Source organism: Oncorhynchus gorbuscha, linkage group LG01 (genome assembly GCF_021184085.1).
Source record: "Oncorhynchus gorbuscha isolate QuinsamMale2020 ecotype Even-year linkage group LG01, OgorEven_v1.0, whole genome shotgun sequence".
Taxonomy (NCBI): domain Eukaryota; kingdom Metazoa; phylum Chordata; class Actinopteri; order Salmoniformes; family Salmonidae; genus Oncorhynchus; species Oncorhynchus gorbuscha.
In genome coordinates this window covers 21,064,696-21,089,148 of record NC_060173.1, presented here as the reverse complement: position 1 = coordinate 21,089,148, position 24,453 = coordinate 21,064,696, and the positions used below count along the sequence as shown (strand labels likewise).

The 24,453-nt window shown below is 41.7% G+C and overlaps 2 protein-coding genes across 4 annotated transcripts in view; one reads left to right on the top strand and one right to left on the bottom strand.

The window, feature by feature from the left end:
* The window catches only part of LOC124034596 (protein bicaudal D homolog 1-like), a 105,900-nt gene that overhangs the window by 27,237 nt on the left and 54,210 nt on the right, over nt 1–24,453 (top strand). For all 3 annotated transcript variants that reach the window (XM_046348012.1, XM_046347998.1, XM_046348005.1), the window contains one exon: nt 22,944–23,156. In XM_046348012.1, the coding sequence (XP_046203968.1) occupies nt 22,944–23,156 (213 nt within the window). The remainder of the gene's footprint in view (nt 1–22,943; nt 23,157–24,453) is intronic.
* On the bottom strand, nt 962–7,305 carry LOC124034614 (pyrin-like). The gene is made up of 2 exons (XM_046348026.1): nt 7,146–7,305; nt 962–2,465 (listed from the first exon to the last, which is right to left on the bottom strand). The coding sequence occupies exon 2, from the start codon at nt 2,461–2,463 to the stop codon at nt 1,114–1,116; it is 1,350 nt and encodes a 449-aa protein (XP_046203982.1). The 5' UTR covers nt 2,464–2,465; nt 7,146–7,305; the 3' UTR covers nt 962–1,113.

The following is a 24,453-nucleotide window of genomic DNA, read 5'->3' as shown; positions in this document are numbered from 1 at the left end:
TTGAGACGTATTGTTGGCTGAATGGATTCATTTAATTAGACCTTCAGTTAATGTAATTTATAACCTTTAATTTCTTCAAGAAGGGGAAAACTGGAGAGACATTTTGAAATATGACATTTGAAACAACTTGCAACAAAAAAGTAAATGGAAAACAATTGTATGATCTGATTTGATGTAACACAGTGCTTTCCCAATGTGCTTCCCTAAACATTGATATATAATGATATTCTACAGATACTAGGGCCGTGAAACAATACCATTTTTAAGTATAATTAATTGCAGGACTTGCTGTGATAAATCACAATTATTTGCATATTCAGAATTAGCTCAAATTGAGCTGTAATTTAAGATTATTTTATACAAAAAGCATTACAAGAATATTGAAGTCTTGATTTTGTCCAAACAAAATCAGGTAAATTGATAAAGCACACTTTCTTTAGCCTTGTTTTGACATCACAACTTTTTTAGGTGTATATGATATGTATTTTTGATGTTTTCAATTTATTTTGAACACATTCAGACAATGCAATTAATAACAAAATGTAAACTAACTCTGACAGCCTCAATACACTGATTGTACAAAACATTAGGAACACCTGCTCTTTCCATGACATAGACTAGGTGAAAGCTATGCTACCTTATTGACATCACTTCAATCAGTGTAGATGAAGGGGAGGAGACAGGTTAAAGAAAGATTTGTAAGCCTTGAGACAATGGAGACATGGATTGTGTATGTGTGCCATTCAGAGGGTGAATGGGCGAGACAAAAGATTGAAGTGCCTTTGAACAGAGTATGGTGGTAAGTGCCAGGCGCGAGTGTGTCAAGAACTGCAGCGCTGCTGAGTTTTTCACGCTCAACAGTTTCCCGTGTGTATCAAGAATGGTCCACTACCCAAATGACATCCAGCCAACTTGACACAACTGTGGGAATCATTGGTGTCATGGGCCATCATCCCTGTTGAACGCTTTCGACACTTTGTAGAGTCTATGCCCTGATGAATTTAGGCTGTTCTGAGGGCAAAAGTGTTGGGTGCAACTCAATATTAGGAAGGTGTTGCTAATATTTTGTATACTCAGTGTATATACACATTGTAAGTTGTATTTTATCAATTTTCAGGCTTTTTCAAAAGTGAAGAAATTAATACTCAGTTGTTGATTGACTGGGGTAATGACTAATGGGGCTGAGTTTTCACCGTCGTCATCGGTGCCAGTGCTAAAAAAGGGATAGAGTTTCTTATTGAAAGAATAATCAGTGAAGGAGTAGATATGAGACCTGTTATCCACATCATAGAAGGAGACCTGACCTTGTTCATAATCAACATAAACCCCTATCTTCTGGGGCTTCTGGCTAAGAGCGATGAGGATAGCAGGGCTTTCAGCAGCTACATACCTATCCCCATCCCTCAGACATATAGCTAGGTATCCATGGCCAGGGCTCAGGGTGACCCCACTCTTCCTGTTGATGGACTCTATGGCCACTCCTAAATCCAACCTAGTCTTACCTTTCACCTGCACCTCATAGTAGAATCTCCCTGAGGAGAAGCCCTCCTTTGCTAGGACATTAACAACTGAATTAAACCTTTCAGGGCCATCTGTGACATTTTGCCGGAGATCTCCAATTCTCACTTGTTTCCCGTCTTCAGAGACGATGAGGTACGGATGTGCTGTGTCAGGGTCCAGAGTCACATCCACTGCACACGTCTTAATCCTTCCCAACTCAGCTGCAGACAGCCTGCTCTCTTCACTATTGAGTGCTTCTCTCAGCTTGTTCACAGCTCTCCTCATAGACCCCACACTTGGATCACTGTGAATGCTGACCTCAGACCAGTCAATGGTGGCCGGTGGGGTACACAGGGATGGGAACATCTGGAGAAGGTGAAGGTGGTCCTCAATGTGTGAGAGCCGCTCCAGTTCAGAGCTTCTCTCCTGTAGTTTAGAGATTTCCTGTGTTAGCTCTAGAATGTGCTCTATAGCCATGGTTGTTGATGCTTTCTGCTTCTTTTCGATCTCCTCAATGACATCTACATAGGTCTTCTGAATGAGCCGTATCACTTCAGTCAGGAACAGCAAAGTGTCCTCTTTCTCCCTCTCCACATTTTTCTCGATGAGTTTTGCAGAGTGTACAATCTCCTTCATCTTCTTTCGTCGGTCCTGGATCATCAGCTGCATTTCCCCCTGCACTTTCTTGAAATCTGTCTCTCCACACTCATCTCTTGTGTCGACGTAGTGGTGAATGACCTGCTCCTTGTCCTTACAGAATGGATACTGACCAGTTTGATCGCTTCCACAGGTGTGTCTGTCTTGTTTTATACTGTATTCATACTCCAGGTCTTCCTCCTCCTCATCATCAATCTCAATATCTTCTTCGTCCAGAGTAGCGGTGCGCACCAGGCACACAAATAAAACCAGGTACAACAGGCTGGCATGCAGGCCCCTCCCTATCCACTTGTTGTTTGGCGACATAGCTGGGAACAAGACAACACAGTCAGTTATTTTTTGTTTTGTTTTGTTTCTATTTAGTTTAGTTGAGTTTAGCTTAGTTTCAGTTCAGTCTATGCAAAACATGAATGGAAATTCCCATTCATGAACTGAAACTTGATTGACTGGTGCAGATCAGATGTACAGATAAAGCCAGCATTGGTCACATGTATTCTCGGGGTAAAACCTTTGGTTGGCCCAGTCTGCCAGTCAGTGACTCATGCATCACATGCCTTGTTAAACTGAAACCAAAACAATGATAGAGATACGTATATTTGCCTCTAAAATATATTTTCTATTTCAGTTTTAAAAAGAATACAAAAAACATTCAAACACCCAGTAGGGACAGTAGGGTCGTTCCACTAATAGAGTGTCCTTTGCCTCCCTTTGATATTTTATACTGAACAAAAATATGCAACATGTAAAGTGTTGGTCCTAGAAATGTTTCATATGCACAAAAAAATGTATTTTTCAAAATTTCTGCACAAATCATTTTACATCCCTGTTCGTGACCATTTCTTCTTTACCAAGACAAAGAGACCCCTTTTTCAAACTTGAGTAAAAATAATGTTATGTTAATAGAAAATTACTCAAGTAAAAGTGAAAGTCACCCAGTAAAATTCTACTTGAGTAAAAGCCTAAAAGTATTTGGTTTTAAATATATATACAGTACCAGTCAAAAGTTTGGACACACCTACTCATTCAAGGGTTTTTCTTTATTTGTACTATTTTCTACATTGTAGAATAATAGGTAAGACATCAAAACTATGAAATAATACATATGGAATTATGTAGTAACCAAGAAAGTGTTAAACAAATCTAAATATATTTTATATTTGAGATTCTTCAAAGTAGCCACCCTTTGCCTTGATGACAGCTTTGCACACAAGTAAAAGTATAAACAATTCAAATTATTGCTATTAAGCAAACCAAACAGTACAATTTTCTTCTTTCAGAGTACACTCCAACGCTAAGACGTCATTTACAAATGAAGCATTTGTGTTTAGTGAGTCCGCCAGACCAGATGCAGTGGGGATGACCAGGGATTTTCTCTTGATAAGTATGTGAATTGAAACAGTTCCCTGTCCTGCTAAGCATTCAAAATGGAATTAGTACTTTTAGGTGACACAGAAAATGTATAGGGTAAAAAGTACATCTTCTTTTTTAGGAATGTAGTGGTGTAAAAATATAAATACTAAAGTAAAGAACAGATACCCCCCAAAAACTACTGGAGTAGTACTTTAAAGTATTTGTACTTAAATCAAATCAAATCTAATCAAAAGTTATTTGTCACATACACATGGTTAGCAGATGTTAATGTGAGTGTAGCGAAATGATTGTGCTTCTAGTTCCGACAATGCAGTAATAACCAACGAGTAATCTAGCTAACAATTCCAAAACAACTACCTTATACACACAAGTGTAAAGGGATAAAGAATATGTACATAAAGATATATGAATGAGTGATGGTACAGAGCGGCATAGGCAAGATGCAGTAGATGGTATCGAGTACAGTATGTACATATGAGATGAGTATGTAAACAAAGTGGCATAGTTTAAAGTGGCTAGTGATACATGTATTACATAAAGATGCAGTAGATGATATAGAGTACAGTATATACGTATACATATGAGATAAATAATGTAGGGTATGTAAACATTATATTAAGTAGCATTGTTTAAAGTGGCTAGTGATATATTTAACATTAATTCCCATCAATTCCCATTATTAAAGTGGCTGGAGTTGAGTCAGTCTGATGGCCTTGAGATAGAAGCTGTTTTTCAATCTCTCGGTCCCAGCTTTGATGCACCTGTACTGTCCTCGCCTTCTGGATGATAGCGGGGTGAACAGGCAGTGGCTCAGGTGGTTGTTGTCCTTGATGATCTTTATGGCCTTCCTAAGTACTTTACACCACTGAATACATTCACCTGACAGTTGTGGTATATGAAGAAGCTGATTAAACAGCTTGATCATTACACAGGTGCACCTTGTGCTGTGGAAAATAAAAGGCCACTCTAAAATGTGCAGTTTTGTCACACAACACAATGCCACAGATGTCTCAAGTTTTGAGGGAGTGCGCAATCGGCGGTCAGATGAAGCAGATGCTAAACTACAGGACTGTTTTGCTATTACAGACTGGAACATGTTCCGGGATTCTTCCGATGGCATTGAGGAGTACACCGCATCAGTCACTGGCTTTATCAATAAGTGCATCGAAGACGTCGTCCCCACAGTGGCTGTACGTACATACCCCAACCAGAAGCCATGGATTACAGGCAACATTCACACTGAGTTAAAGGATAGAGCTGCCGCTTTCAAGGTGTGGGACTCTAACCCGGAAGCTTACAAGAAATCCTGCTATGCCCTGCGACTAACCATCAAACAGGCAAAGCGTCAATACAGGGCTAAGATTGAATCATATTACACACCGGCTCCAACGCTAGTTTTATGTGGCAGGGCTTGCAAACTATTACAGACTACAAAAGGGAAGCACAGCGTTGAGCTGCCCAGTGACACGAGCCAACCAGACGAGCTAAATCACTTCTAGGGCCTAATGAATTTATTTAAATTGATTGATTTCCTCTTAAATGAACTGTAACTCAGTAAAATCATTGAAATTGTTTCATATTTATATATTTCTAAATTCCATTATCTTACTTTTTAGATTTGTGTGTATTGTTAGATATTACTGCGCTGTTGGTGCTAGGAACACAAGCATTTCGCTGCACCCGCAATAACATTTGCTTAATATGTGTATGCAACCAATAACGTTTTATTCGATTACCCAAAATGCACTCTATTGGTGGAATGACCCAGTAACCAGCTACACATCCACCAGAGCAGGACAAAATGAAAAGCACTGTGAATATCACTTAATAATCACCAACCACATACAAACACAATAATGTGTACCAGAGCCCAAAGAGTTTCATCTATCCTGGGGCATATTGGTAGGATACTACAATACAATAACATTTGTGCTGTATAATGCAATGTAGAACTGCCACATGTGATGTAATGTTGAACAGTCAGCTGGTGACTGTCAAGCAAGTAACTGCCAGTCTCATGGTAATTAATATAATAAATATAATTCCCTTCTCCCGGCTGTATGCTCCGAAGCATCTCTCACTCACATGGCTCTCTCTGCCCTTCACGTGATCAGGTCTTTCTCACAGGCTACAAGTGAAGACAGATACTTTGGGGACGCAACTGCGCTCGTCCTTATCCAATTCTGAGGTGCACATTGAAGATATTGGAAGAACTGTCCACATTTACTTTTTGTCAGCCAACAAGATGAGTAGACCTAACAAACAGCGAAAGCACTAGCCTATATCAATCTACTTTTCCCCATAGTACAAAAGTTGACCTTATCTATTCTGTGTGAGAAATAAATATTCCATAGATAGTCTGAGACAGTTGTGGGATGCAATAGATCCCAAATTAATACAACCACTAGCATCAACAAAAACTTTTTTTCGTGATGAGGCTGAAGCAACCGATCATAACGTTTAGCTTAAAATGTTGATCAACAATTAGGCTATTTCTTTGCATTACAAGCGTAGCAATGCGCACTAGACAGTAGGCTACAAGCAAAAATGTTCCAAAATGCAATCAATTAGCAGTAAAATACCACTCTCAAAAGTGACCGCAAATGCGATTATGCATGTAATGCCTTTATTATAAAAGTGCATTTTTATGGTGAAAATTATCTTCCCCAAACTCGGAACTTATGTGTTGTGTATGTATGCCAGGTCGGGTTTACACCCGCTGTAAATCAGGATTAATGTGCTTCATTTTAACACTTTAGTTGTGATACAAACCTTATCAAAAATAGGCCTATGGGCTACGGTACATGAGGTGTGCGACTATGATTTGAAAAAGTTGCAAAAAAGGCATGCGCTGTTTTTTGCCTTACTGCACACAAGCTGGGCATCACTCACAAGTAATAATATATAATTCACAAGTGATAGGCTAATATTGTCACCCATCAGACTATTCTTGATTTCATCTTGCCTTTACATACTGTATACTAAATAATAAATGAAATTTGTTTAGAATGGCCTATTATCATGCACCTTTCTTAAAAAAGGGGCTCAGGAAACAATACATGTCATCAATGCACTTAAATAGCGATAAATAGGATGCTTTTTTCTGTGGTTAATTTTCATGCCAGCCAGGTAGGCTAAACTCCTGTTGTAAAGAGAAGCAACGTGCTTAATATTAGGAAAGTTGAGAAATAAATATAGTAAGCCTTTAGAAAGTTGATGGGATCCTCCTCTTTTTAATAGAGGTCATCACTCTGTTTTTCATGCAATTTCATAGCCTATAGAAATGTTGAGCAGCATGAGCTCATGAGCTCTCACGAATTGTTTGATTTTCGATAACATTTGCATTGGTGTCAGAGTGAATTGAGGGACAATAGAGTGCTGAGTACCAGGCAGTTAGCAAGTTTGGTAGTCTACTAATGACCATAAGCAGCATCAGAGCTTGGAGAAGTCTAATTACCGTGACTAAACGGTAACGTGAAATTTGACTGCCGTCATGACTCGTGACGGCCGATGTGGCAGTAATACGGTCCCCATAACAGCCCTAGTCCAATCTATACATGACTTTTCTATCAAAGCATTAAGAAATATCCCCTTGGTAAATAAACCTGTTCACTCACCTGATTGTGTGCTTGTCTAGTAGTGTTTCTGTATGACTATCTTCTTTCACTTCAGTGATAATCACTTGAGGCGATTACTTTATATAGCCTACAGTACCTGGCCAGGACAGTTTCACTTTACTGTATTACCCTGAAGTCAGTTACCGTACCAGGGTAAAATATGTATTTCCTCCTCGCCTTCTCCTAAAGAACTATTACATCATATCAACTTGAGGTAAGTTAAGTTAAATATTAACTTCGCCGTAGCAGTGCACATTCTATCATGTTGGCTACAATTAAACACCCTAAATTACTTTTTCACATCGAAATACATATTCATTCTGACTGTCCTGCCCATTGTCTCCAGCCCGGCCAGTATATAGGACAGGGATGGGCAACTGATTTTGTTAGTCACTCTCACTCAGATATAATATTAAATAAAAACTGAAAACATTTCTCTTCACCCTATGGCAAAATTTGTATAATTGCAACAAACTTGCTCTAAAACTGCAACATTTTCTCTACACCCCATGGACAAATGTGTAGAATTGCAGGAAATGAACTCAAAAACATAATTGTTCTCTCTCCTGTCAAGTGTGCCACAATTTTTTGGGGGGAAGGCAACAAAATTTCACTTATGGTCCCCAAAAGGCTAGGTCCGCCTCTGACTGCATGTGTGGGTATGGGTTGTGGGTACGCAGACACACACACCTTGATTTACCATGTGGCTGCCTGGAGTTTACTAGACAGGTCCTCTGTAGAAGAGTAATACGGCCCAGGCACACCTGTGGTTCTTAACAGTTTGATGGATGGGAGATGAGATGCTGTCACAGCCTGAGGGAATCTGGTTAAGGGATAAACGGTACACTGGAAGTGGGAAGGCAACATTAGTGGTTCATGTGAGACTACTCTGCACTGGGCTGTATGAAGATTTTTGAGCTTTCAGAGCAGAGACTGATTTAAATTGAGCCCACAGGCACATACTTACCACCCAATCATTTAATGTAAGAATATCTGTAGTTATTAGAGTATGTTAGCTGTTATGACTTATGTCTGTGGAGGATATTATAAGCTTTATTTTTTTTTAATTTATTCTATGGCAATAGTCAGTACATACATTTTACAATATTGATGGTTCCGGGAATCAAACCCTGGCACTACAAGTGCCATGCTTCTCTCTCTCTCTCTCTCTCTCTCTCTCTCTCTCTCTCTCTCTCTCTCTCTCTCTCTCTCTCTCTCTCTCTCTCTCTCTCTCTCTCTCTCTCTCTCTCTCTCTCTCTCTCTCTCTCTCTCTCTCTCTCGGAGTGACTGAAGCTAGGGTGATGGTAGGGGTCCAAGAGCCCATGCAGTCTGCCAATGCATCATGCTGATGAGTCAGAACAGGTCTTATAGGGCATCTTGCATCAAAGCCTCCTCTCTTTTCCTCCTCTCCTTTCAGCCCACTTCGTCTGTGTTCTGACCTTTTGGCGCAGTTACCACTCTGCTGAGCCAACCGTCCCCAACCGTCCCCTCTAGGGCATATTACCCAGCTGAGAGAGCTGGTAAAATACATTATAAAATGATGTGTTAGTAAATACTGTAAAAGCCATCTCTTTTCTCTTCCCTCTGTTTGTCTGTATTTCTCTCTCTTAATAAATGAATACAGTTATTATGACACTAGCACTCCTATCCATCTGGATTATGCTGTCATTTTGAACCACTTCTTGTATAATAGATTTTATCTCGGTAAGAACGTAAGGTTAGATGAGATGCAATGCTTATCCTACCTGCTGACTTGTTTGTCACATATGTGATGTGTGGAAGAGTTAATGCCACTCCACTTAATAATCTCACACGGGGCAGTGAGCTGTTAAGGGCCAGTTTGCAAACCATCTGTTCTCAGCTGGAGAGGGAAGGAGAGGAGAGATGAGGCGAGGGAAGGAGAGGAGAGATGAGGCGAGGGAAGGAGAGGAGAGATGATGAGAGGGAAGGAGAGGAGAGATGAGGAGAGAAGAGGGAAGGGGAGGAGATATGAGGAGAGGGAAGGAGAGGAGAGATGAGGAGAGGGAAGGAGAGGAGAGGGAAGGAGAGGAGAGAAGAGGGAAGGGGAGGAGAGGAGAGAAGAGGGAAGGGGAAGAGAGGGAAGGAGAGGAGAGATGAGGAGAGGGAAGGAGAGATAAGGAGAGAAGAGGGAAGGGGAGGAGATATGAGGAGAGGGAAGGAGAAGAGATATGAGGAGAGGAAAGATAAGAAGAGATGAGGGAAGGTGGGGAGAGATGAGGAATGGAGAGGGAAGGGGAGGGGATATGAGGAGAGGAAATGGAAGGAGAGGAGAGATGAGGAGAGGAGAGGAGGTATGAGGAGAGGAGGGGAGAGATGAGGAGAGTAGGAGATACATACAGAATGAGCCTTAATAAGTGATGGGCATTCTGGGCTCTGGTCCAAGCGTCCCTCTTATCAGTGGTGGAATGATGACTGGGGGCCAGATGTAATTGCTTCAAAAGGACAAGCTAAACATTGGCTTTCTCCTGGCTGACCTTTAGAATGAACACAGCATGTGGACAGACCACACACAACCAGAGATGGGAGGGAAAGCACTAGACTGGATAGGATACTATTGTTGGTTGTTGTGTCTGGTACGGTTCTGGTACCACCCACACACACACAGTTAGTCATCATAATACCTGCTCACAAATCGGCAAATGTGTGGTATAAATATGCACACACACACGCACATACACACGTGCACACCCAATCCTTATGATACCATTCATATTATTATTCCAAGATGGCGTAGCAGTGAAGACGTGTTTGTTTTGTCCTCTTTGTATATATATTTCAATTTATTTTCAATCTCTTCTCAATTTTTTATTCGATTATACCTTCCGGTAACCTGCTTCACCCAATGTGATACGGAATCGCTATTATTTTCAATTTTAGAACACATTCAAGAATCTCCAGAAGCTAACCAGCTAATTAGCTTAAAGCTATTTAGTCATTGTTTGCCACTGCTAGTGGCTTATACCTTCAACACATATACCAGCCCTGTTTTTAGCCTGGACAATACTCGCCTGTCTACCAATATCGCTTGTCTACCAATATCGGTCTCTCCACAACAACGCCGGATTCCTGCCGTAATCCCTGGACCACTACTTCTGATCTTCACAGCTAGCTTGCAGCTAGCTAGCTAGCTCACAGCTAGCTTTCACTCACCGTGGCACCTAGTACCGAAGCTATTCCCTGAGGCCCCCTTCCCGGCCTACTCAGCTGTTCACCCGAACCCCACTCATACACGGCTAGAGCCCAAAACTCCACCGGATCCTTGCTGTAAATTCTGGACCGTGGCACCGGCTCACCGCTGCTACCGATTGGATATAGTGGCTAACGCCACTGCCACAAAGCTAGCACCAGTTAGCCGTGAGCCAGGCACATCTCCCGGCTAGCAAACTAAATTCCACAATACCTCTTTCACCATCTGGCTTGGATTCTTTGTCGACACGGCGCCCGGCCGCACCACCACGACTGAGCGGACGCTACTAACTTTAAATGCCGCTAGCATAGTGGGCCTCCCCTGTTCCATCTACTACTGCCCCCTGGACACTATGATCACTTGGCTACATAGCTGATGCCTACTGGACTGTCCATTAATCACGGTACTCCATTCTGCTTATTTATTTTTAATCTGTTGGCCCCAGCTGCAAACTCAGGCTCTGTGTGTAGTTAATCTGACCCTCTCTGCATAGTCATCGCCATTTTACCTGCTGTTGTTGTGTTAGCTGATTAGCTGTTGTTGTCTCACCTGTTGTTTTAGCTAGCTCTCCCAATCAACACCTGTGATTACTTTATGCCTCGCTGTATGTCTCTCTCAAATGTCAATATGCCTTGTATACTGTTGTTCAGGTTAGCCAGCCCTGATGTCCTTGCTGTGTCTCAATCCTGGCTTAGGAAGGCCACCAAAAATTTGGAGATTTCCATACCCAACTATAATATTTTCCATCAAGATAGAACTGCCAAAGGGGGAGTAGTTGCAGTCTACTGCAGAGATAGCCTGCAAAGTAATGTCATATTTTCCAGGTCCATACACAAACAGTTCGAACTTCTAATTTTAAAAATGAATCTCTCCAGAAATAAGTCTCTCACTGTTGCCGCCTGCTACTGACCCCCCTCAGCTCCCAGCTGTGCCCTAGACACCATTTGTGAATTGATCGCCCCCGATCTAGCTTCAGAGTTTGTTCTATTAGGTGACCTAAACTAGGATATGCGTAACACCCCGGCAGTCCTACAATCTAAGCAAGATGCCCTCAATCTCACACAAATCATCAAGGAACCCACAAGGTACAACCATAAATCTGTAAACAAGGGCACCCTCATAGACGTTATCCTGACCAACTGGCCCTCCAAATACACCTCCGCTGTCTTCAATCAGGATCTCAGCAATCACTGCCTCATTGCCTGTATCCGCTACGGATCCACAGTCAAACGACCCACCTTATCACTGTCAAACGCTCCCTAAAACACTTCTGCGAGCAGGCCTTTCTAACCGACCTGGCCCGGGTATCCTGGAAGGATATTGACCTCATCCCGTCAGTTGAGGATGCCTGGTCATTCTTTAAAAGTAACTTCCTCACCATCTTAGATAAGAATGCTCCGTTCAAAAAATGCAGAACTAAGAACAGATTTAGCCCCTGGTTCATTCCAGACCTGACTGCCCTCGACCAGCACAAAATTATTCTGTGGGGGACTGCAATAGCATCGAATAGTCCCCGCGATATGCAACTGTTCAGGGAAGTCAGGAACCAATACACGCAGTCAGTCAGGAAAGCAAAGGCCAGCTCTTTCAAGCAGAAATTTGCATTGTGTAGCTCTAACTCCCAAAGGTTCTGGGACACTGTAAAGTCTATGGAGAACAAGAGCACCTCCTCCCAGCTGCCCAGTGCACTGAGGCTTGGTAACACGGTCATCACCGATAAATCCATGATAATCGAAAACTTCAACAAGCATTTCTGGCCATGCCTTCCTCCTGGCTACTCCAACCTCGGCCAACAGCCCTCTTCAAAGCGGGAGACACCCTGGACCCAAACTGTTACAGACCAATATCCATCCTGCCCTGCCTATCTAAGGTCTTCGAAAGCCAAGTCAACAAACAGATCACTGACCATCTCGAATCCCACCGTACCTTCTCCGCTGTGCAATCTGGTTTCCGAGCCGGTCACGGGTGCACCTCAGCCACGCTAAAGGTACTAAACAATATCATAACCAACATCCATAAAAGACAGTACTGTGCAGCCGTCTTCATCGACCTGGCCAAGGCTTTCGACTCTGTCAATCACCATATTCTTATCGGCAGACTCAGTAGCCTCAGCTTTTATAATGACTGCCTTGCCTGGTTCTCCAACTACTTTGCAGACAGTTCAGTGTGTCAAATCAGAGGGCATGTTGTCTGGTCCTCTGGCAGTCTCTATGGGGGTGCCACAGGGTTCAATTATCGGGCCGACTCTTTTCTCTTTATATATCAATGATGTTGCTCTTGCTGCAGGCAATTCCCTAATCCACCTCTACGCAGACGACACCATTATGTATACTTCTAGCCCTTCCTTGGACACTGTGCTATCTAACCTCCAAACGAGCTTCAATGACATAAAACACTCCTTCCATGGCCTCCAACTGCTCTTAAACGCTAGTAAAACCAAATGCATGCTTTTCAACCGTTCGCTGCCTGCACCCACACGCCCTACTAGCATCACCACCCTGGATGGTTCCGACCTAGAATATGTGGACATCTATAAGTACCTAGGTGTCTGGCTAGACTGTAAACTCTCCTTCCAGACTCATCAAACATCTCCAATCCATAATCAAATCTAGAATCGGCTTTCTATTTCGCAACAAAGCCTCCTTCACTCACGCCGCCAAACTTACCCTAGTAAAGCTGACTATCCTACCGATCCTCGACCTCGGTGATGTCATCTACAAAATTACTTCCAATACTCTACTCAGCAAACTGGATGCAGTTTTTCACAGTGCCATCCGCTTTGTTACTAAAGCACCTTATACTACCCACCACTGCGACCTGTATGCTCTAGTCGGCTGGCCCTCGCTACATATTCGTCGCCAGACCCACTGGCTCCAGGTCATCTACAAGTCCATGATAAAGCTCCGCCTTATCTCAGTTCAATGGTCACGATGGCAACACCCACCGGTAGCACGCGCTCCAGCAGGTGTATCTCACTGATCATCCCTAAAGCCAACATCTCATTTGGCCGCCTTTCCTTCCAGTTCTCTGCTGCCTGTGACTGGAACGAATTGGAGACTTTTATCTCCCTCACCAACTTTAAACATCTGCTATCTGAGCAGCTAACCGATTGCTGCAGCTGTACATAGTCCATCGGTAAAAAGCCCACCCATTTTACCTACCTCATCCCCATACTGTTTTTATTTATTTACTTTTCTGCTCTTTTGCACACCAGTATCTCTACCTGCACTATCTGATCATTTATCACTCCAGTGTTAATCTGCTAAATTGTAATTATCTGCCTACCTCCTCATGCCTTTTGCACACAATGTAGTATATAGACTCTTCTTTAAAAAAAAAAATTGCTATTGTGTTATTGACTTGTTTATTGTTTACTCCATGTGTAACTCTGTGTTGCTGTATGTTCACACTGCTATGCTTTATCTTGGCCAGGTCTCAGTTGTAAATAAGAACTTGTTCTCAACTAGCCTACCTGGTTAAATAAAGGTGAAATAATTTATTTTTATTTTTATATCACACACACAGAATTCCTGAATCAGTAAGAGCTTTCAGTGGGCCTGGCAATTTAAACAAAAGTGCAGAAGTAACATGCCTCTGCTCTCAGCCCTGTAATAAACATACTTACTGATTTAGATGGAGATTTTGATCCTTTTTACACGTTCACACACACACACACACACACACACACACACACACACACACACACACACACATCAGTGCAGCAGCTTTAGAGTTGGCAAGCATCATGTGGGGATGCAGAGTGCTGAGAGCTCTTCCCTTGTGTGTTACAAGGGGACATAGAATGATGTCGTCTACAAGCTCCTGTTATTCTGAACTATACCCCTCCCCAAGACTTTTGTTTGTACTTATTTTGGTCTAATAGAATGAGTGAAAATAAGCTACGTCATGTGTATTTATATTTCCTGTTTTTGACTGACCGGAGCCTAATGTATCCCATTCTGCCCTCTGACTAATGCTGCCTGAATGATGCCTGTTCATTTATGGGATTTTGACTGTTTCAGTCTGGCAACCTGGCAGAGCAAAGGGAACAAACATTTTCACAATGTAAAGATATTGTTATTTAAACCTAATAAACGATATACACCAGGCTGCCCTACTTTGTGTTGGATGATTAATACTAATGAGTTGGAAATGTGCAAGCACTGACAGAGCATTATACATCTAATTATATCGCTCAGATGTTCCATTGCTGTGCACATACACTCACACATTCACAGACAGACACACATTCATACACAGACAGACACAGACAGACACACGCAAAGCTCTCCTGAGCTTTTTAAGCTTTTTAAGATGCAAATTCATTACTTAAAAATCATACAATGTGATTTTCTGGATTTTTAGATTTTAGATTCCGTCTCTCACAGTTGAAGTGCACCTATGATAAAAAAATTACAGACCTCTACATGCTTTGTAGAGGAAAACCTGCAAAATCGGCAGTGTATCAAATATGTGTTCTCCCACTGTATATACTAGGCTATGTCAGAGGAAGGCCCAAAAAATTGTCAAAGACTCCTTAACTTCTTATGGTATAGGGGACAGCATTTTCACTTTTGGATAAATAGCGTGCCTAATTTCAACTTCCTGCTACTCATGCCAAGAATATAAGATATGCATATTATTAGTAGATTTGGATAGAAAACACTCTGAATTTCACATTCTGACCATAGTTCTGTTATCTTATTCTTTGTTTTAGTATGGTCAGGGCGTGAGTTGGGGTGGGCAGTCTATGTTTGTTTTTCTATGTTGGTAGTTGTGTTCGGCCTAGTATGGTTCTCAATCAGAAGCAGGTGTCGTTAGTTGTCTCTGATTGAGATTCATACTTAGGTAGCCTGGGTTTCAATTTTGGTTTGTTTCCGTGTGAGTGTTCGGGCCACACCGTACTGTTTCGGTTTTGTAAATTCACGTTGGCGTTTATTGTTTAGTGTTCTGAGTTTTAATTAAATCATCATGAACACTTACCACGCTGCACTTTGGTCCTCCTCTCTTTCTCCCGAAGCCAACCGTTACACTGAAGTTTCTAAAACTGTTTGAATCATGTCTGTGAGTATGACAGAACTTATGTAGCAGGCAAAACCCCGAGGACTAACCATTCAGAATTCGTTTTTTTGAGGTCTCTGTTCACTGAGTTCTCATTGGCAAACGATATTTCTGTTTTCAGTTCCAACCACTTCCACTGGATGTCACCAGTCATTGGAATTTGGTTGAGGTTATTCATTTGTGCAATGAAGAAGTAGGGCCAACTAGGAACTGGGTAACACTGTTGAGAGATGGCCAAGACTTGAAAAGTAGCGTTAGTTTCCTCTCCTCCTCTATTGAAAACAGATAGACCCGTCTTCAATTTGATCGATTATTAACGTTTAAAAATACCTAAAGTTGTATTACAAAAGTAGTTTGAAATATTTTGGCAAAGTTTTTAGGCAACTTTTGAAATATTTTGTTGTGACATTGCGCATTTTGGAAGCTGTTTTTTCTGGATCAAACGTGCCAAATAAATTGACATTTTGAATATATATAGACGGAATTAATCGAACAAAAGGACCAATTGTGAAGTTTATGGGACATATTGGAGTGCCAACAAAAGAAGCTCGTCAAAGGTAAGGCATGTTTTATATTTATTTCTGCGTTTTGTGTAGCGCCTGCAGGGTTGAAATATGCTACCCTCTTTGTTTACTTTTGTGCTATCATCAGATAATAGCTTCTTATGCTTTCACCGAAAAGCCTTTTAAAAATATGACATGTTGGCTGGATTCACAACGAGTGTAGCTTTAATTGACTGTCTTACATGTGTGATTTAATGAAAGTTAGATTTTTATATAAATTTATTTGAATTTTCCGCACTGCATTTCCCTGGTTTTTGGCCAGGTGGGATGCAAGCGTCCCTTATACCATAAGAAGTTAACAGCTTCTTCTCATGTCACACCCTGAACTGTTTCACCTGTCTTTGTGATTGTCTCCACCCCCTCCAGGTGTCGCCCATCTTCCCCATTATCCCCTGTGTATTTATACCTGTGTTCTTTGTTTGTTTGTCGACAGATTGTCTTGTTTGTCAAGTCAACCAGCATTTTTTTTTAAACTCCTGCTTTTGTCAGTCTCTCTTTTTCTTGCCCTCCTGGTTTAGACCCTTGCCTGTCCTGACTCTGAGCCCACCTGCCTGACCACTCTGCCTGCCCCTGAACCTGAGCCTGCCTGCCGTCCGGTACCGTTGCCCCACCTCTGGTTTACTGACCCCTGCCTGCCTTGACCTGCTCCTGTTGGAATACTAAACCATTGTTAATTCAACGTTGTCTGCATCTGGGTCTTACCTTCATAACTGATACCTCAAGACATAAGACTGCTAAACAATTAATCAAATGGCCACCAGCACTATTTACATTGACCCCCCTTATATATAGCCTCATTGTTGTTATTTTATTGTGTTACTTTTTATTTGTACTTTCGTTAATTTAGTAAATATTTTCTTACCTCTTTTTCTTATTCTGCATTGTTGTAGGCTGTATTCGGCATATGTGACAAATACAATTTGATATGATTTGAAAATAGCTGTGCAGCGACGCTCCCCATCCAACCTGGCAGAGCTTGAGAGGATCTTCAGAGAAGAATGGGAAAAACTCCCCAAATACAGGTGTGCCAAGCTTGTAGCGTCATACCCAAGAAGACTGGAGGCTGTAATCACTGCCAAAGGTGCTTCAACAAAGTACTAAGTGAAGGGTCTGAATACATTTTTAGATTTTATGATTTTGCAAAATAATCTACAAACCTGTTTTTTCTTAGTCATTATGGGGTATTGTGTGTAGATTGATTGGGGAGATTAAAAAAAACAATTTTGAATAAGGCTGTAACGTAACAAAATGTGGAAAAAGTCAAGCGGTCTGAATACTTCCCGAATGCACTGTATTTATAAAAAGTCCAAACTAAGTGTGAAATAAATACGTCATAGCTAATCTACACAGTCCACTGATCTATCCACTATGACCCAACCTACCTTTGACCTTAATCTTGAAAATTCACCTCTCTTACATTGAAACTTGGATTCCAAGTTTCTTTTCCATTTAAGCAATCGGGTGTTTGTTGAAAAGTCTTGGTTTTTATCATTTATGTTGCATACTATCACAGAAGAAGTGAGGTCCAAGAGTGCTCTACCGTGGAGGTGAGGTTGGAGATTAATCACTGTTACACCGAAGTAGTTCAGTCTCCTGCCTGCTGAGCTCCCTGGGTCTAAAAATGGCACAGAGCTGTCCCACGACTCCCAAACAGGGTATGTCGCAGGGGGGAAGGATTTCAGGGCTGCACACCACTCCACAACACACCAGACTACACAACATACCAGTCAACCGTCCCGTGTCGACCTCAGAACTGTCTGCTCCTCATCCTATGCCTGAGGGATGAATATCTATAGAAAGGGCTTTCTTTGTGTGGCTTCTATCGCAGATGGACCAGAATGCCTCAGGGTGGAATCCACAATGCAGTATACAACTATAATCAGTATAAAACACCGTACTGGACCCCGCTTGTTAACCACATATTATCACCCCAGGATATGACATAAAACTTTAAACATCCTCACATCCACCATGTTTAATGTGACATGATAAGACGATCGTGTTATTCTGTGGTAGCAGTGCACCTTGTATTTTTGTTGATCTTCATATACAGTTACAGTACAGACGGAGTTATTTTAAGCCGTGCATCAGAGGAGGATGCCTCATGCAACAGGGAGCCAGAGCACGTTTTCCTCATATGTGTTTGAGCTGTGTTACAGGTGTGATGTGTTCTGTAGAGAATAACAGGAAGCAGATGGAGAGAACAGGCTTTGAGGTCGCCTAGCTTCCCTTTGTTCGAAAACCATCTGCCACTCCCACTATGCATCCAAGATCCCTGTCTCTATGGATGAGCAGCACTGACTCTGAATCACAGGCAGCCTCCACTGTCTGTTCTCCCTCCATCCTCCAGAGTGGGGCCAGGGGGAGAGAGGCCTCAGAGTGGGGCCCAAGCCAAGCTCCTGCTCCAGGGACCCAGCTGGACTCTCGAGGGGCCTGTGGAGCCTGGCCCTCTTGCCTGTCTGGATATTAACGGGCTTTCATCTAAAAGCAACAATGCCAGCTCATTCACTCTGGTCGAGTGACAAATTAATCACATCTTTTGTTCTAGGGACTATGGGGCCTCCCACCTAATCACTTACAGAATCACTTTGTGGTGTTGCACTGGGAGGAGAGGAGACACAAGGGACATCTGAAACAAGATAGAGAGAGAGAGCTCCTCACATCAATGCATGTTTTTGTAGTGGCCAGACAGAAGCTCCTTAGTGACTGTTTGTGTGTGCAATTAAAGATTGATTACTCTCTTGTGTGTTTATATGTGTAGTTCCTATGCAAACGTGATTAGCACTAGAAAAATAGAAGGCAAGAGAAACACTGTGCACAGCTGCGTTTGCGTTGTTCACATGCTGTTGGTACATGTGCGAATAGACAAAGGTGACTTACACTGCAGTCAATGTCAACATATTGAAAACACATTCTAGATGTGAAGTAGGGACTTCCAAAGAGTCATAGACCTGCTTTAACCCAATCCTCTCCTGTCCCATGGGCCGGTTGCTCACTCGCTGACTGTAAACATTGAATAATTGAATTGTGTGACAATCTGTGTCATATGGGGCAGTTTGTGGTTGATTGACCATGATGATTGTGACCGGGGCTTTGCATTCCAGTCATTCAGTAGTCATGACTGAATGAGCTCTCTTTCTATTGTCTGTGTGTGTGTGGGTGTCCAGTTGGAACATCGGTGTGCTGTGTTGTTTCAGTGGAGATGGGATGGGGATCAGCTGTCAGTGTCTGTGTGTGACGCAGGAGGTGGCCAGCGGTCAATGGAAGGATGGTTATTGTATACATCTTCTGTTGCTAAATCTCCTTATCTCATTCACACACACACACACACACACAAACACATGCACACACACACACACACACACACACAGATAAGTAATGCTATACATGTACTGACTCGATCCCCCTCCACACACAAATTAACAGCCAAACCCCACCAACCATGAAAGCTGGTCAAACCTGAAAACATAATAACTAAATCATCAGATTGTATGTACATCCACTTTTTGTTGGGGAGCTTTAACTTCATTCACATTAAGCTCTCCATTTCAGCGGAGCCCTTGCTTGTATTCTGTATTGATCTCCTTCCTGTATTAAGATCTGCTCTGGAGCAGAAGGGATTTAACAATGACAAATTACCCCTATCTACAAACACACCTCAAAATGCTGCATGTGGCTTATTCCACACTAATAAATTAATAAATTGTTATTAAAGTGTGGTAGAAAAATGGTGCATTGAGAAAGAAGTCTATTGAAGGTAGTATGATCACAAGTAATAAAGGCTCGTTCGTATCTTATCAATGAGTCATCCTTCTGCTCAAATGTTGTGGACATGATGATGATAAGGTGGGAACAGTGTTCCTGAGTTATTCATTCACCAATCAGAGAGAACCTTTCTCGAGCTCTCTGGGAGAATCATTCAACTGGGTTTGTTTTTGAGGTAGTGTGGTGCTGAGAATATTACATCTGAGGACACAGGTCTCTGTCCAGACCTCTCCCACTGGGCAAAAAGTGGTTGAATCAACATTGTTTCCATGTCATTTCAACAAAAAAAATGTAATGTGATGTTGAATCAACATGGAATACTGATTGGATTTGCAAAAAGTTATCAATGTAAGGGTCTTTTTTCATGTAACTTTTAACCTAAAACCAATGATATGGTGACATTTTTGTTGATTTCACATTAGTTGAAAATTCAACCAAATCAAAACTAGACGTTGAACAGACGTGTCTCTCAGACATGCACCAGAAGCATTTTCACATAGCAAAACGATTATTGGACATAATGATTTACTTTTATGTTATATCAGTATTATACAATAAAGAAATATTTTATTTTTTTTTTTTAAAGTCCTAATAATAATAAATCATTTTCAATCAGTGTAGATGAAGGTGAGGAAACAGGTTAAAGAAGGATTTGTAAGCATTGAGACAATTTACACATTGATTGTGTATGCATGCCTTTCAGAGGGTGAATGGGCAAGACAAAATATTTAAGTGCCTTTGAGCGGTCTGTGTCAACTGCAACGCTGCTGAGTTTTCACCCTCATCAGTTTCCCGTGTAGAGCCAGAATGGTATATATCATGTGGGTTAGCTAGACTCAGATCCCTGAGCATGTGTGCCAAATTTCATCACTCTGAGTCAAACAGACCAAGAGATAAACATGTGCCTGTTATAGCTCCACTGTGAGGTCGATATGAATGTTCTTGCATATGTTGAGTCTTGGCAGTGTTTGCAATACAAATATGATTGCATGATTGCAGACCACACCCAAGTGAATGTTTATTGGTCAATAAATTAACATGTTTTAGGTACTGGTGTAGAACATGTTTTAGGTACTGGTGTGGGGGACAATTATTTGAACATATACACACACGGATATGATAGCGGCAGGTAGCCTAGCAGTCAGAGCGTTGGGCCAGTAACCGAAAGGTTGCTAGTTGGAATCTTTGTGCCGACAAGCTGAAAAATCTGTCAATGTGACCGTGAGCAAGGAACTTAACCCTAATTGTTCCAGTGTTGCCGTTGATAATCGCATTGATTGTACTCCATAAATGATGGTGTCTTGTTTTAGAGTAAGCCCTTAATTCACGTGTGGAACTCATTCCACGGAGGGCTGAGGGTCTTCGGGGCTTCCTCCGCTGATTGATGAATTAAGGTCACTCATTAGTAAGTAACTCCCCTCACCTGGTTGTCTAAGTCTCAATTGAAAAGAAAACCCCAAAACCAGCAGAAACTAGGCCCTCCATGGCATGAGTTTGACACCCCTGACTTAATTGATTCCCTTCTCTGGCATGAGGTCTCTTCATGTACTAACTCCCATCCCAGGCATGGTCTGACTAAGACCTGCTGGTTGATATGGCAGAATGGGATATTTGGTGAGCCATTGAGTGTTGCAGAAACTAAGAGAGAGTGTGTGTGCGTGTGTGTACTATTTTATGCAAGTAGACAACCAAATACAATCTGATTTAATTGCATACTCTAATCTTCTGCACTTGACCTGGCATTACATAGAACCTTTATATACTGAAAAATAAATAAATGCAACATGCAACAATTTCAATTACAGTTCATATGAGGAAATCAGTCAATTGAAATACATTCGTTAGACCCCAATCTATGGACATGACTGGGCAGGGGTGCAGCCATGTTGGGCCTGGGAGGGCATAGGCCCACTTACTTGGTTGCCAGACCCACCCACTGGGGAGCCAGGCCCAGTCAGTCAGACTGAGTTTTTCTACAAAAGGGCTTTATTACAGCCAGAAATACTCCTCACCCTTCCTCAGAAGCACCAAGCCCCCTTCCCCCCACCCGCCCTCAGACGACCCCGCAGGTGAAGAAGCCGGATGTGGAGGTCCTGGGCTGGTCTGCAGTTGCGAGGCCGGTTGGACATACCGCCAAATTCTCTCAAATCTGGAGGCAGATTATGGTAGAGAAATTAACATTAAATTATCTGGCAACAGTTCTGGTGGACATTCCTGCAGTCAGCATGCCAATTGCACGCTCCATCAAAACTTGAGACATCTGTGACATTGTGTTGTGTGAAAAAAACTGCACATTTTAAAGTGGCCTTTTATTGTCCCCAGCACAAGGTTCACCAGTGTAATGATCATGCTGTTTAATCAACTTCTTTATATGCCACACCTTTCAGGTGGATGGATTATTTTGGCAAAGGAGAAATGCTCACTAACAGGGATGTAAAGAAATTCGTACACAAATTTTGAGATAAATAAGATCTTTGTGCATATGGAAAATTTCAAGGATTTTTTATTTCAACTCATGAAACATGGTATAAACCCTTTACACATCGTATATATATTTTTGTTCGGTGTGTTTTTCATAAGGCCAGGTAATCCTGTTTCAGTCTGTTTCCTTTCGTTTGGTACCTAATGAATACAACCTTGGTGCTGTAGAGGTAGCTTTTACAGGTGTGAATAGGAGCCACCTTTCCAACATGGCCGGTATCCAGGGTCATTGACTGTTGTTGATCAATGCTGTCATTCCCTGAATCAAGCATCAAGCCAGGATTCCTTTGTCATGACAAGTCAGCTTGGAGCGCTGTGTGAAAACCTGTGTCAGGAGAATGGGAACACAGTGTCTATCGATCAGAGACAGGGGCTGAAATATCATTGCACAACACCCTTGAGGCGGGGGGGGGGGACAACCTTGGAGCTTTGTGGGTGATAAGAAGGCACCTAGTGACCACACTGGACATAGTCTCCTCCACAACAATATCCAAAGTGTATTAGATGTTATGTTATTAGCTACTTCAGGGATGATGGTGTCAGATTATTACTACCTCTACCGTTGTGCACTTGAGCAAGGCATTTAACCCCCAAAATAGATTTCTATCTGCGGACGCTGTACCATGGCTAACCCTCTGTCTCTTGAAGATAAATTCCTTTCTAACCAAACAGACAAAGTACTGTATCTCATTCTGGTCTATTCCCTCTCTGCCTCCCCAGGCATTTGGCCAGGCATACTCCAACCAGCGTAAGGTCGCGGAGGATGGCGAGATCAACGAGGAGTCGCTGCTGCAGGAGTCAGCATCAAAGGAGGCCTTCTACATGGGCCAGCTGCTGGAGCTGCAGACAGATCTGAAGCTGAGCCGCTCCGTGGCGTCCAACGCGTCCAACGAGAGCGAGAGGCTCAACGCCGTGCTTCAGGAGCACAAAGAGGTAGAGACTTTTGTCCACTGATGTCACTCTCACACCTCTGACTAGTGTCATGCTGTAATACATTTTGAGCTGTAGTATTGTATTTGGTTCAAAGTGGATTTTTTTTTTTACAGAAGAATTAGTATTCCTCTTTTTCTTTTTTAAACTTTTGGTCCAAAAACCGTGCAAAGCTGTATTACACTTGTTTTGTTCCCTTGAGTGTTACATATGCACTTTCAGGGTTTTTTGTTTTTGCCATGAGTGTTACATTTGCACTTTCAGGGTTTTTTGTTCCCATGAGTGTTACATATGCACTTTCAGGGTTTTTTTGTTCCCATGAGTGTTACATATGCACTTTCAGGGTTTTTTGTTCCCATGAGTGTTACATATGCACTTTCAGGGTTTTTTGTTCCCATGAGTGTTACATATGCACTTTCAGGGTTTTTTGTTCCCATGAGTGTTACATATGCACTTTCAGGGTTTTTTGTTCCCATGAGTGTTACATATGCACTTTCAGGGTTTTTTGCAATACATAATTGTTTAAAATGAGATTGTTATAAAATATTGTTAAATTTCGTCATTCGGTGCACCCACGAATGAAAAAAACTGAGTGTTAGTAAATAAATAATAATAGTAAAATATGAATAAATGCATGGTCTCAAATATTTAGGTTTTAGGTTTTATTTATTCGCACCAAAGAAAAGAAGTGAAAGACAAAACAGTACAGATTTTTTTAAACGGGTAAAAATGGTGTGTATGTGAGGTTAGAAGCCCAAAATGGCAACAAGGAAAAGTTTGTTCAATCAGTTAAACAAAGCATATTAATTATAATTGTACCAATTGGTACAATTGTTTTTTTTTTACATTAAAATACTGGTTGTACGTATGACTTTTCTCACTTAAACATGTTTTACAGGCGTCTGCTTGTGCACCCATGTGAAAACTTGACTTTAAATCTTAAGTATTGAAATCAAATATAAAGTTTCCGATAATTCAACATTTTTATGGTTTTGTAGCAGTTGTATGATGTCACATCCTGTCATGATGTCACATACGGTCAGATCAGTATCGTCATGTGATTTGATCCAAAATTGTGACTTTTGTCAGTTGCACCAAACGATAATTATTAAGGACATTTTTCCAGACAAAAGTATTTAAGGTATTTAAAACCTTTCTGCATAAACTGTCTTACCCATATAGCAGTATAGTGGTATACACCTTCCAAAATCATGCTAGAATAATATTTGTTGACCGTTGTATTATGATTTAAGATGTTTTATTAACATTTATCTACATTACCTTTGCCCTCGGACGGTTG

Coding starts and splice junctions, on each gene's coding strand:
- LOC124034614 (XM_046348026.1), bottom strand. CDS start 2,463: ATGTCGCCAAACAACAAGTGGATAGGGAGGGGCCTGCATGCCAGCCTG.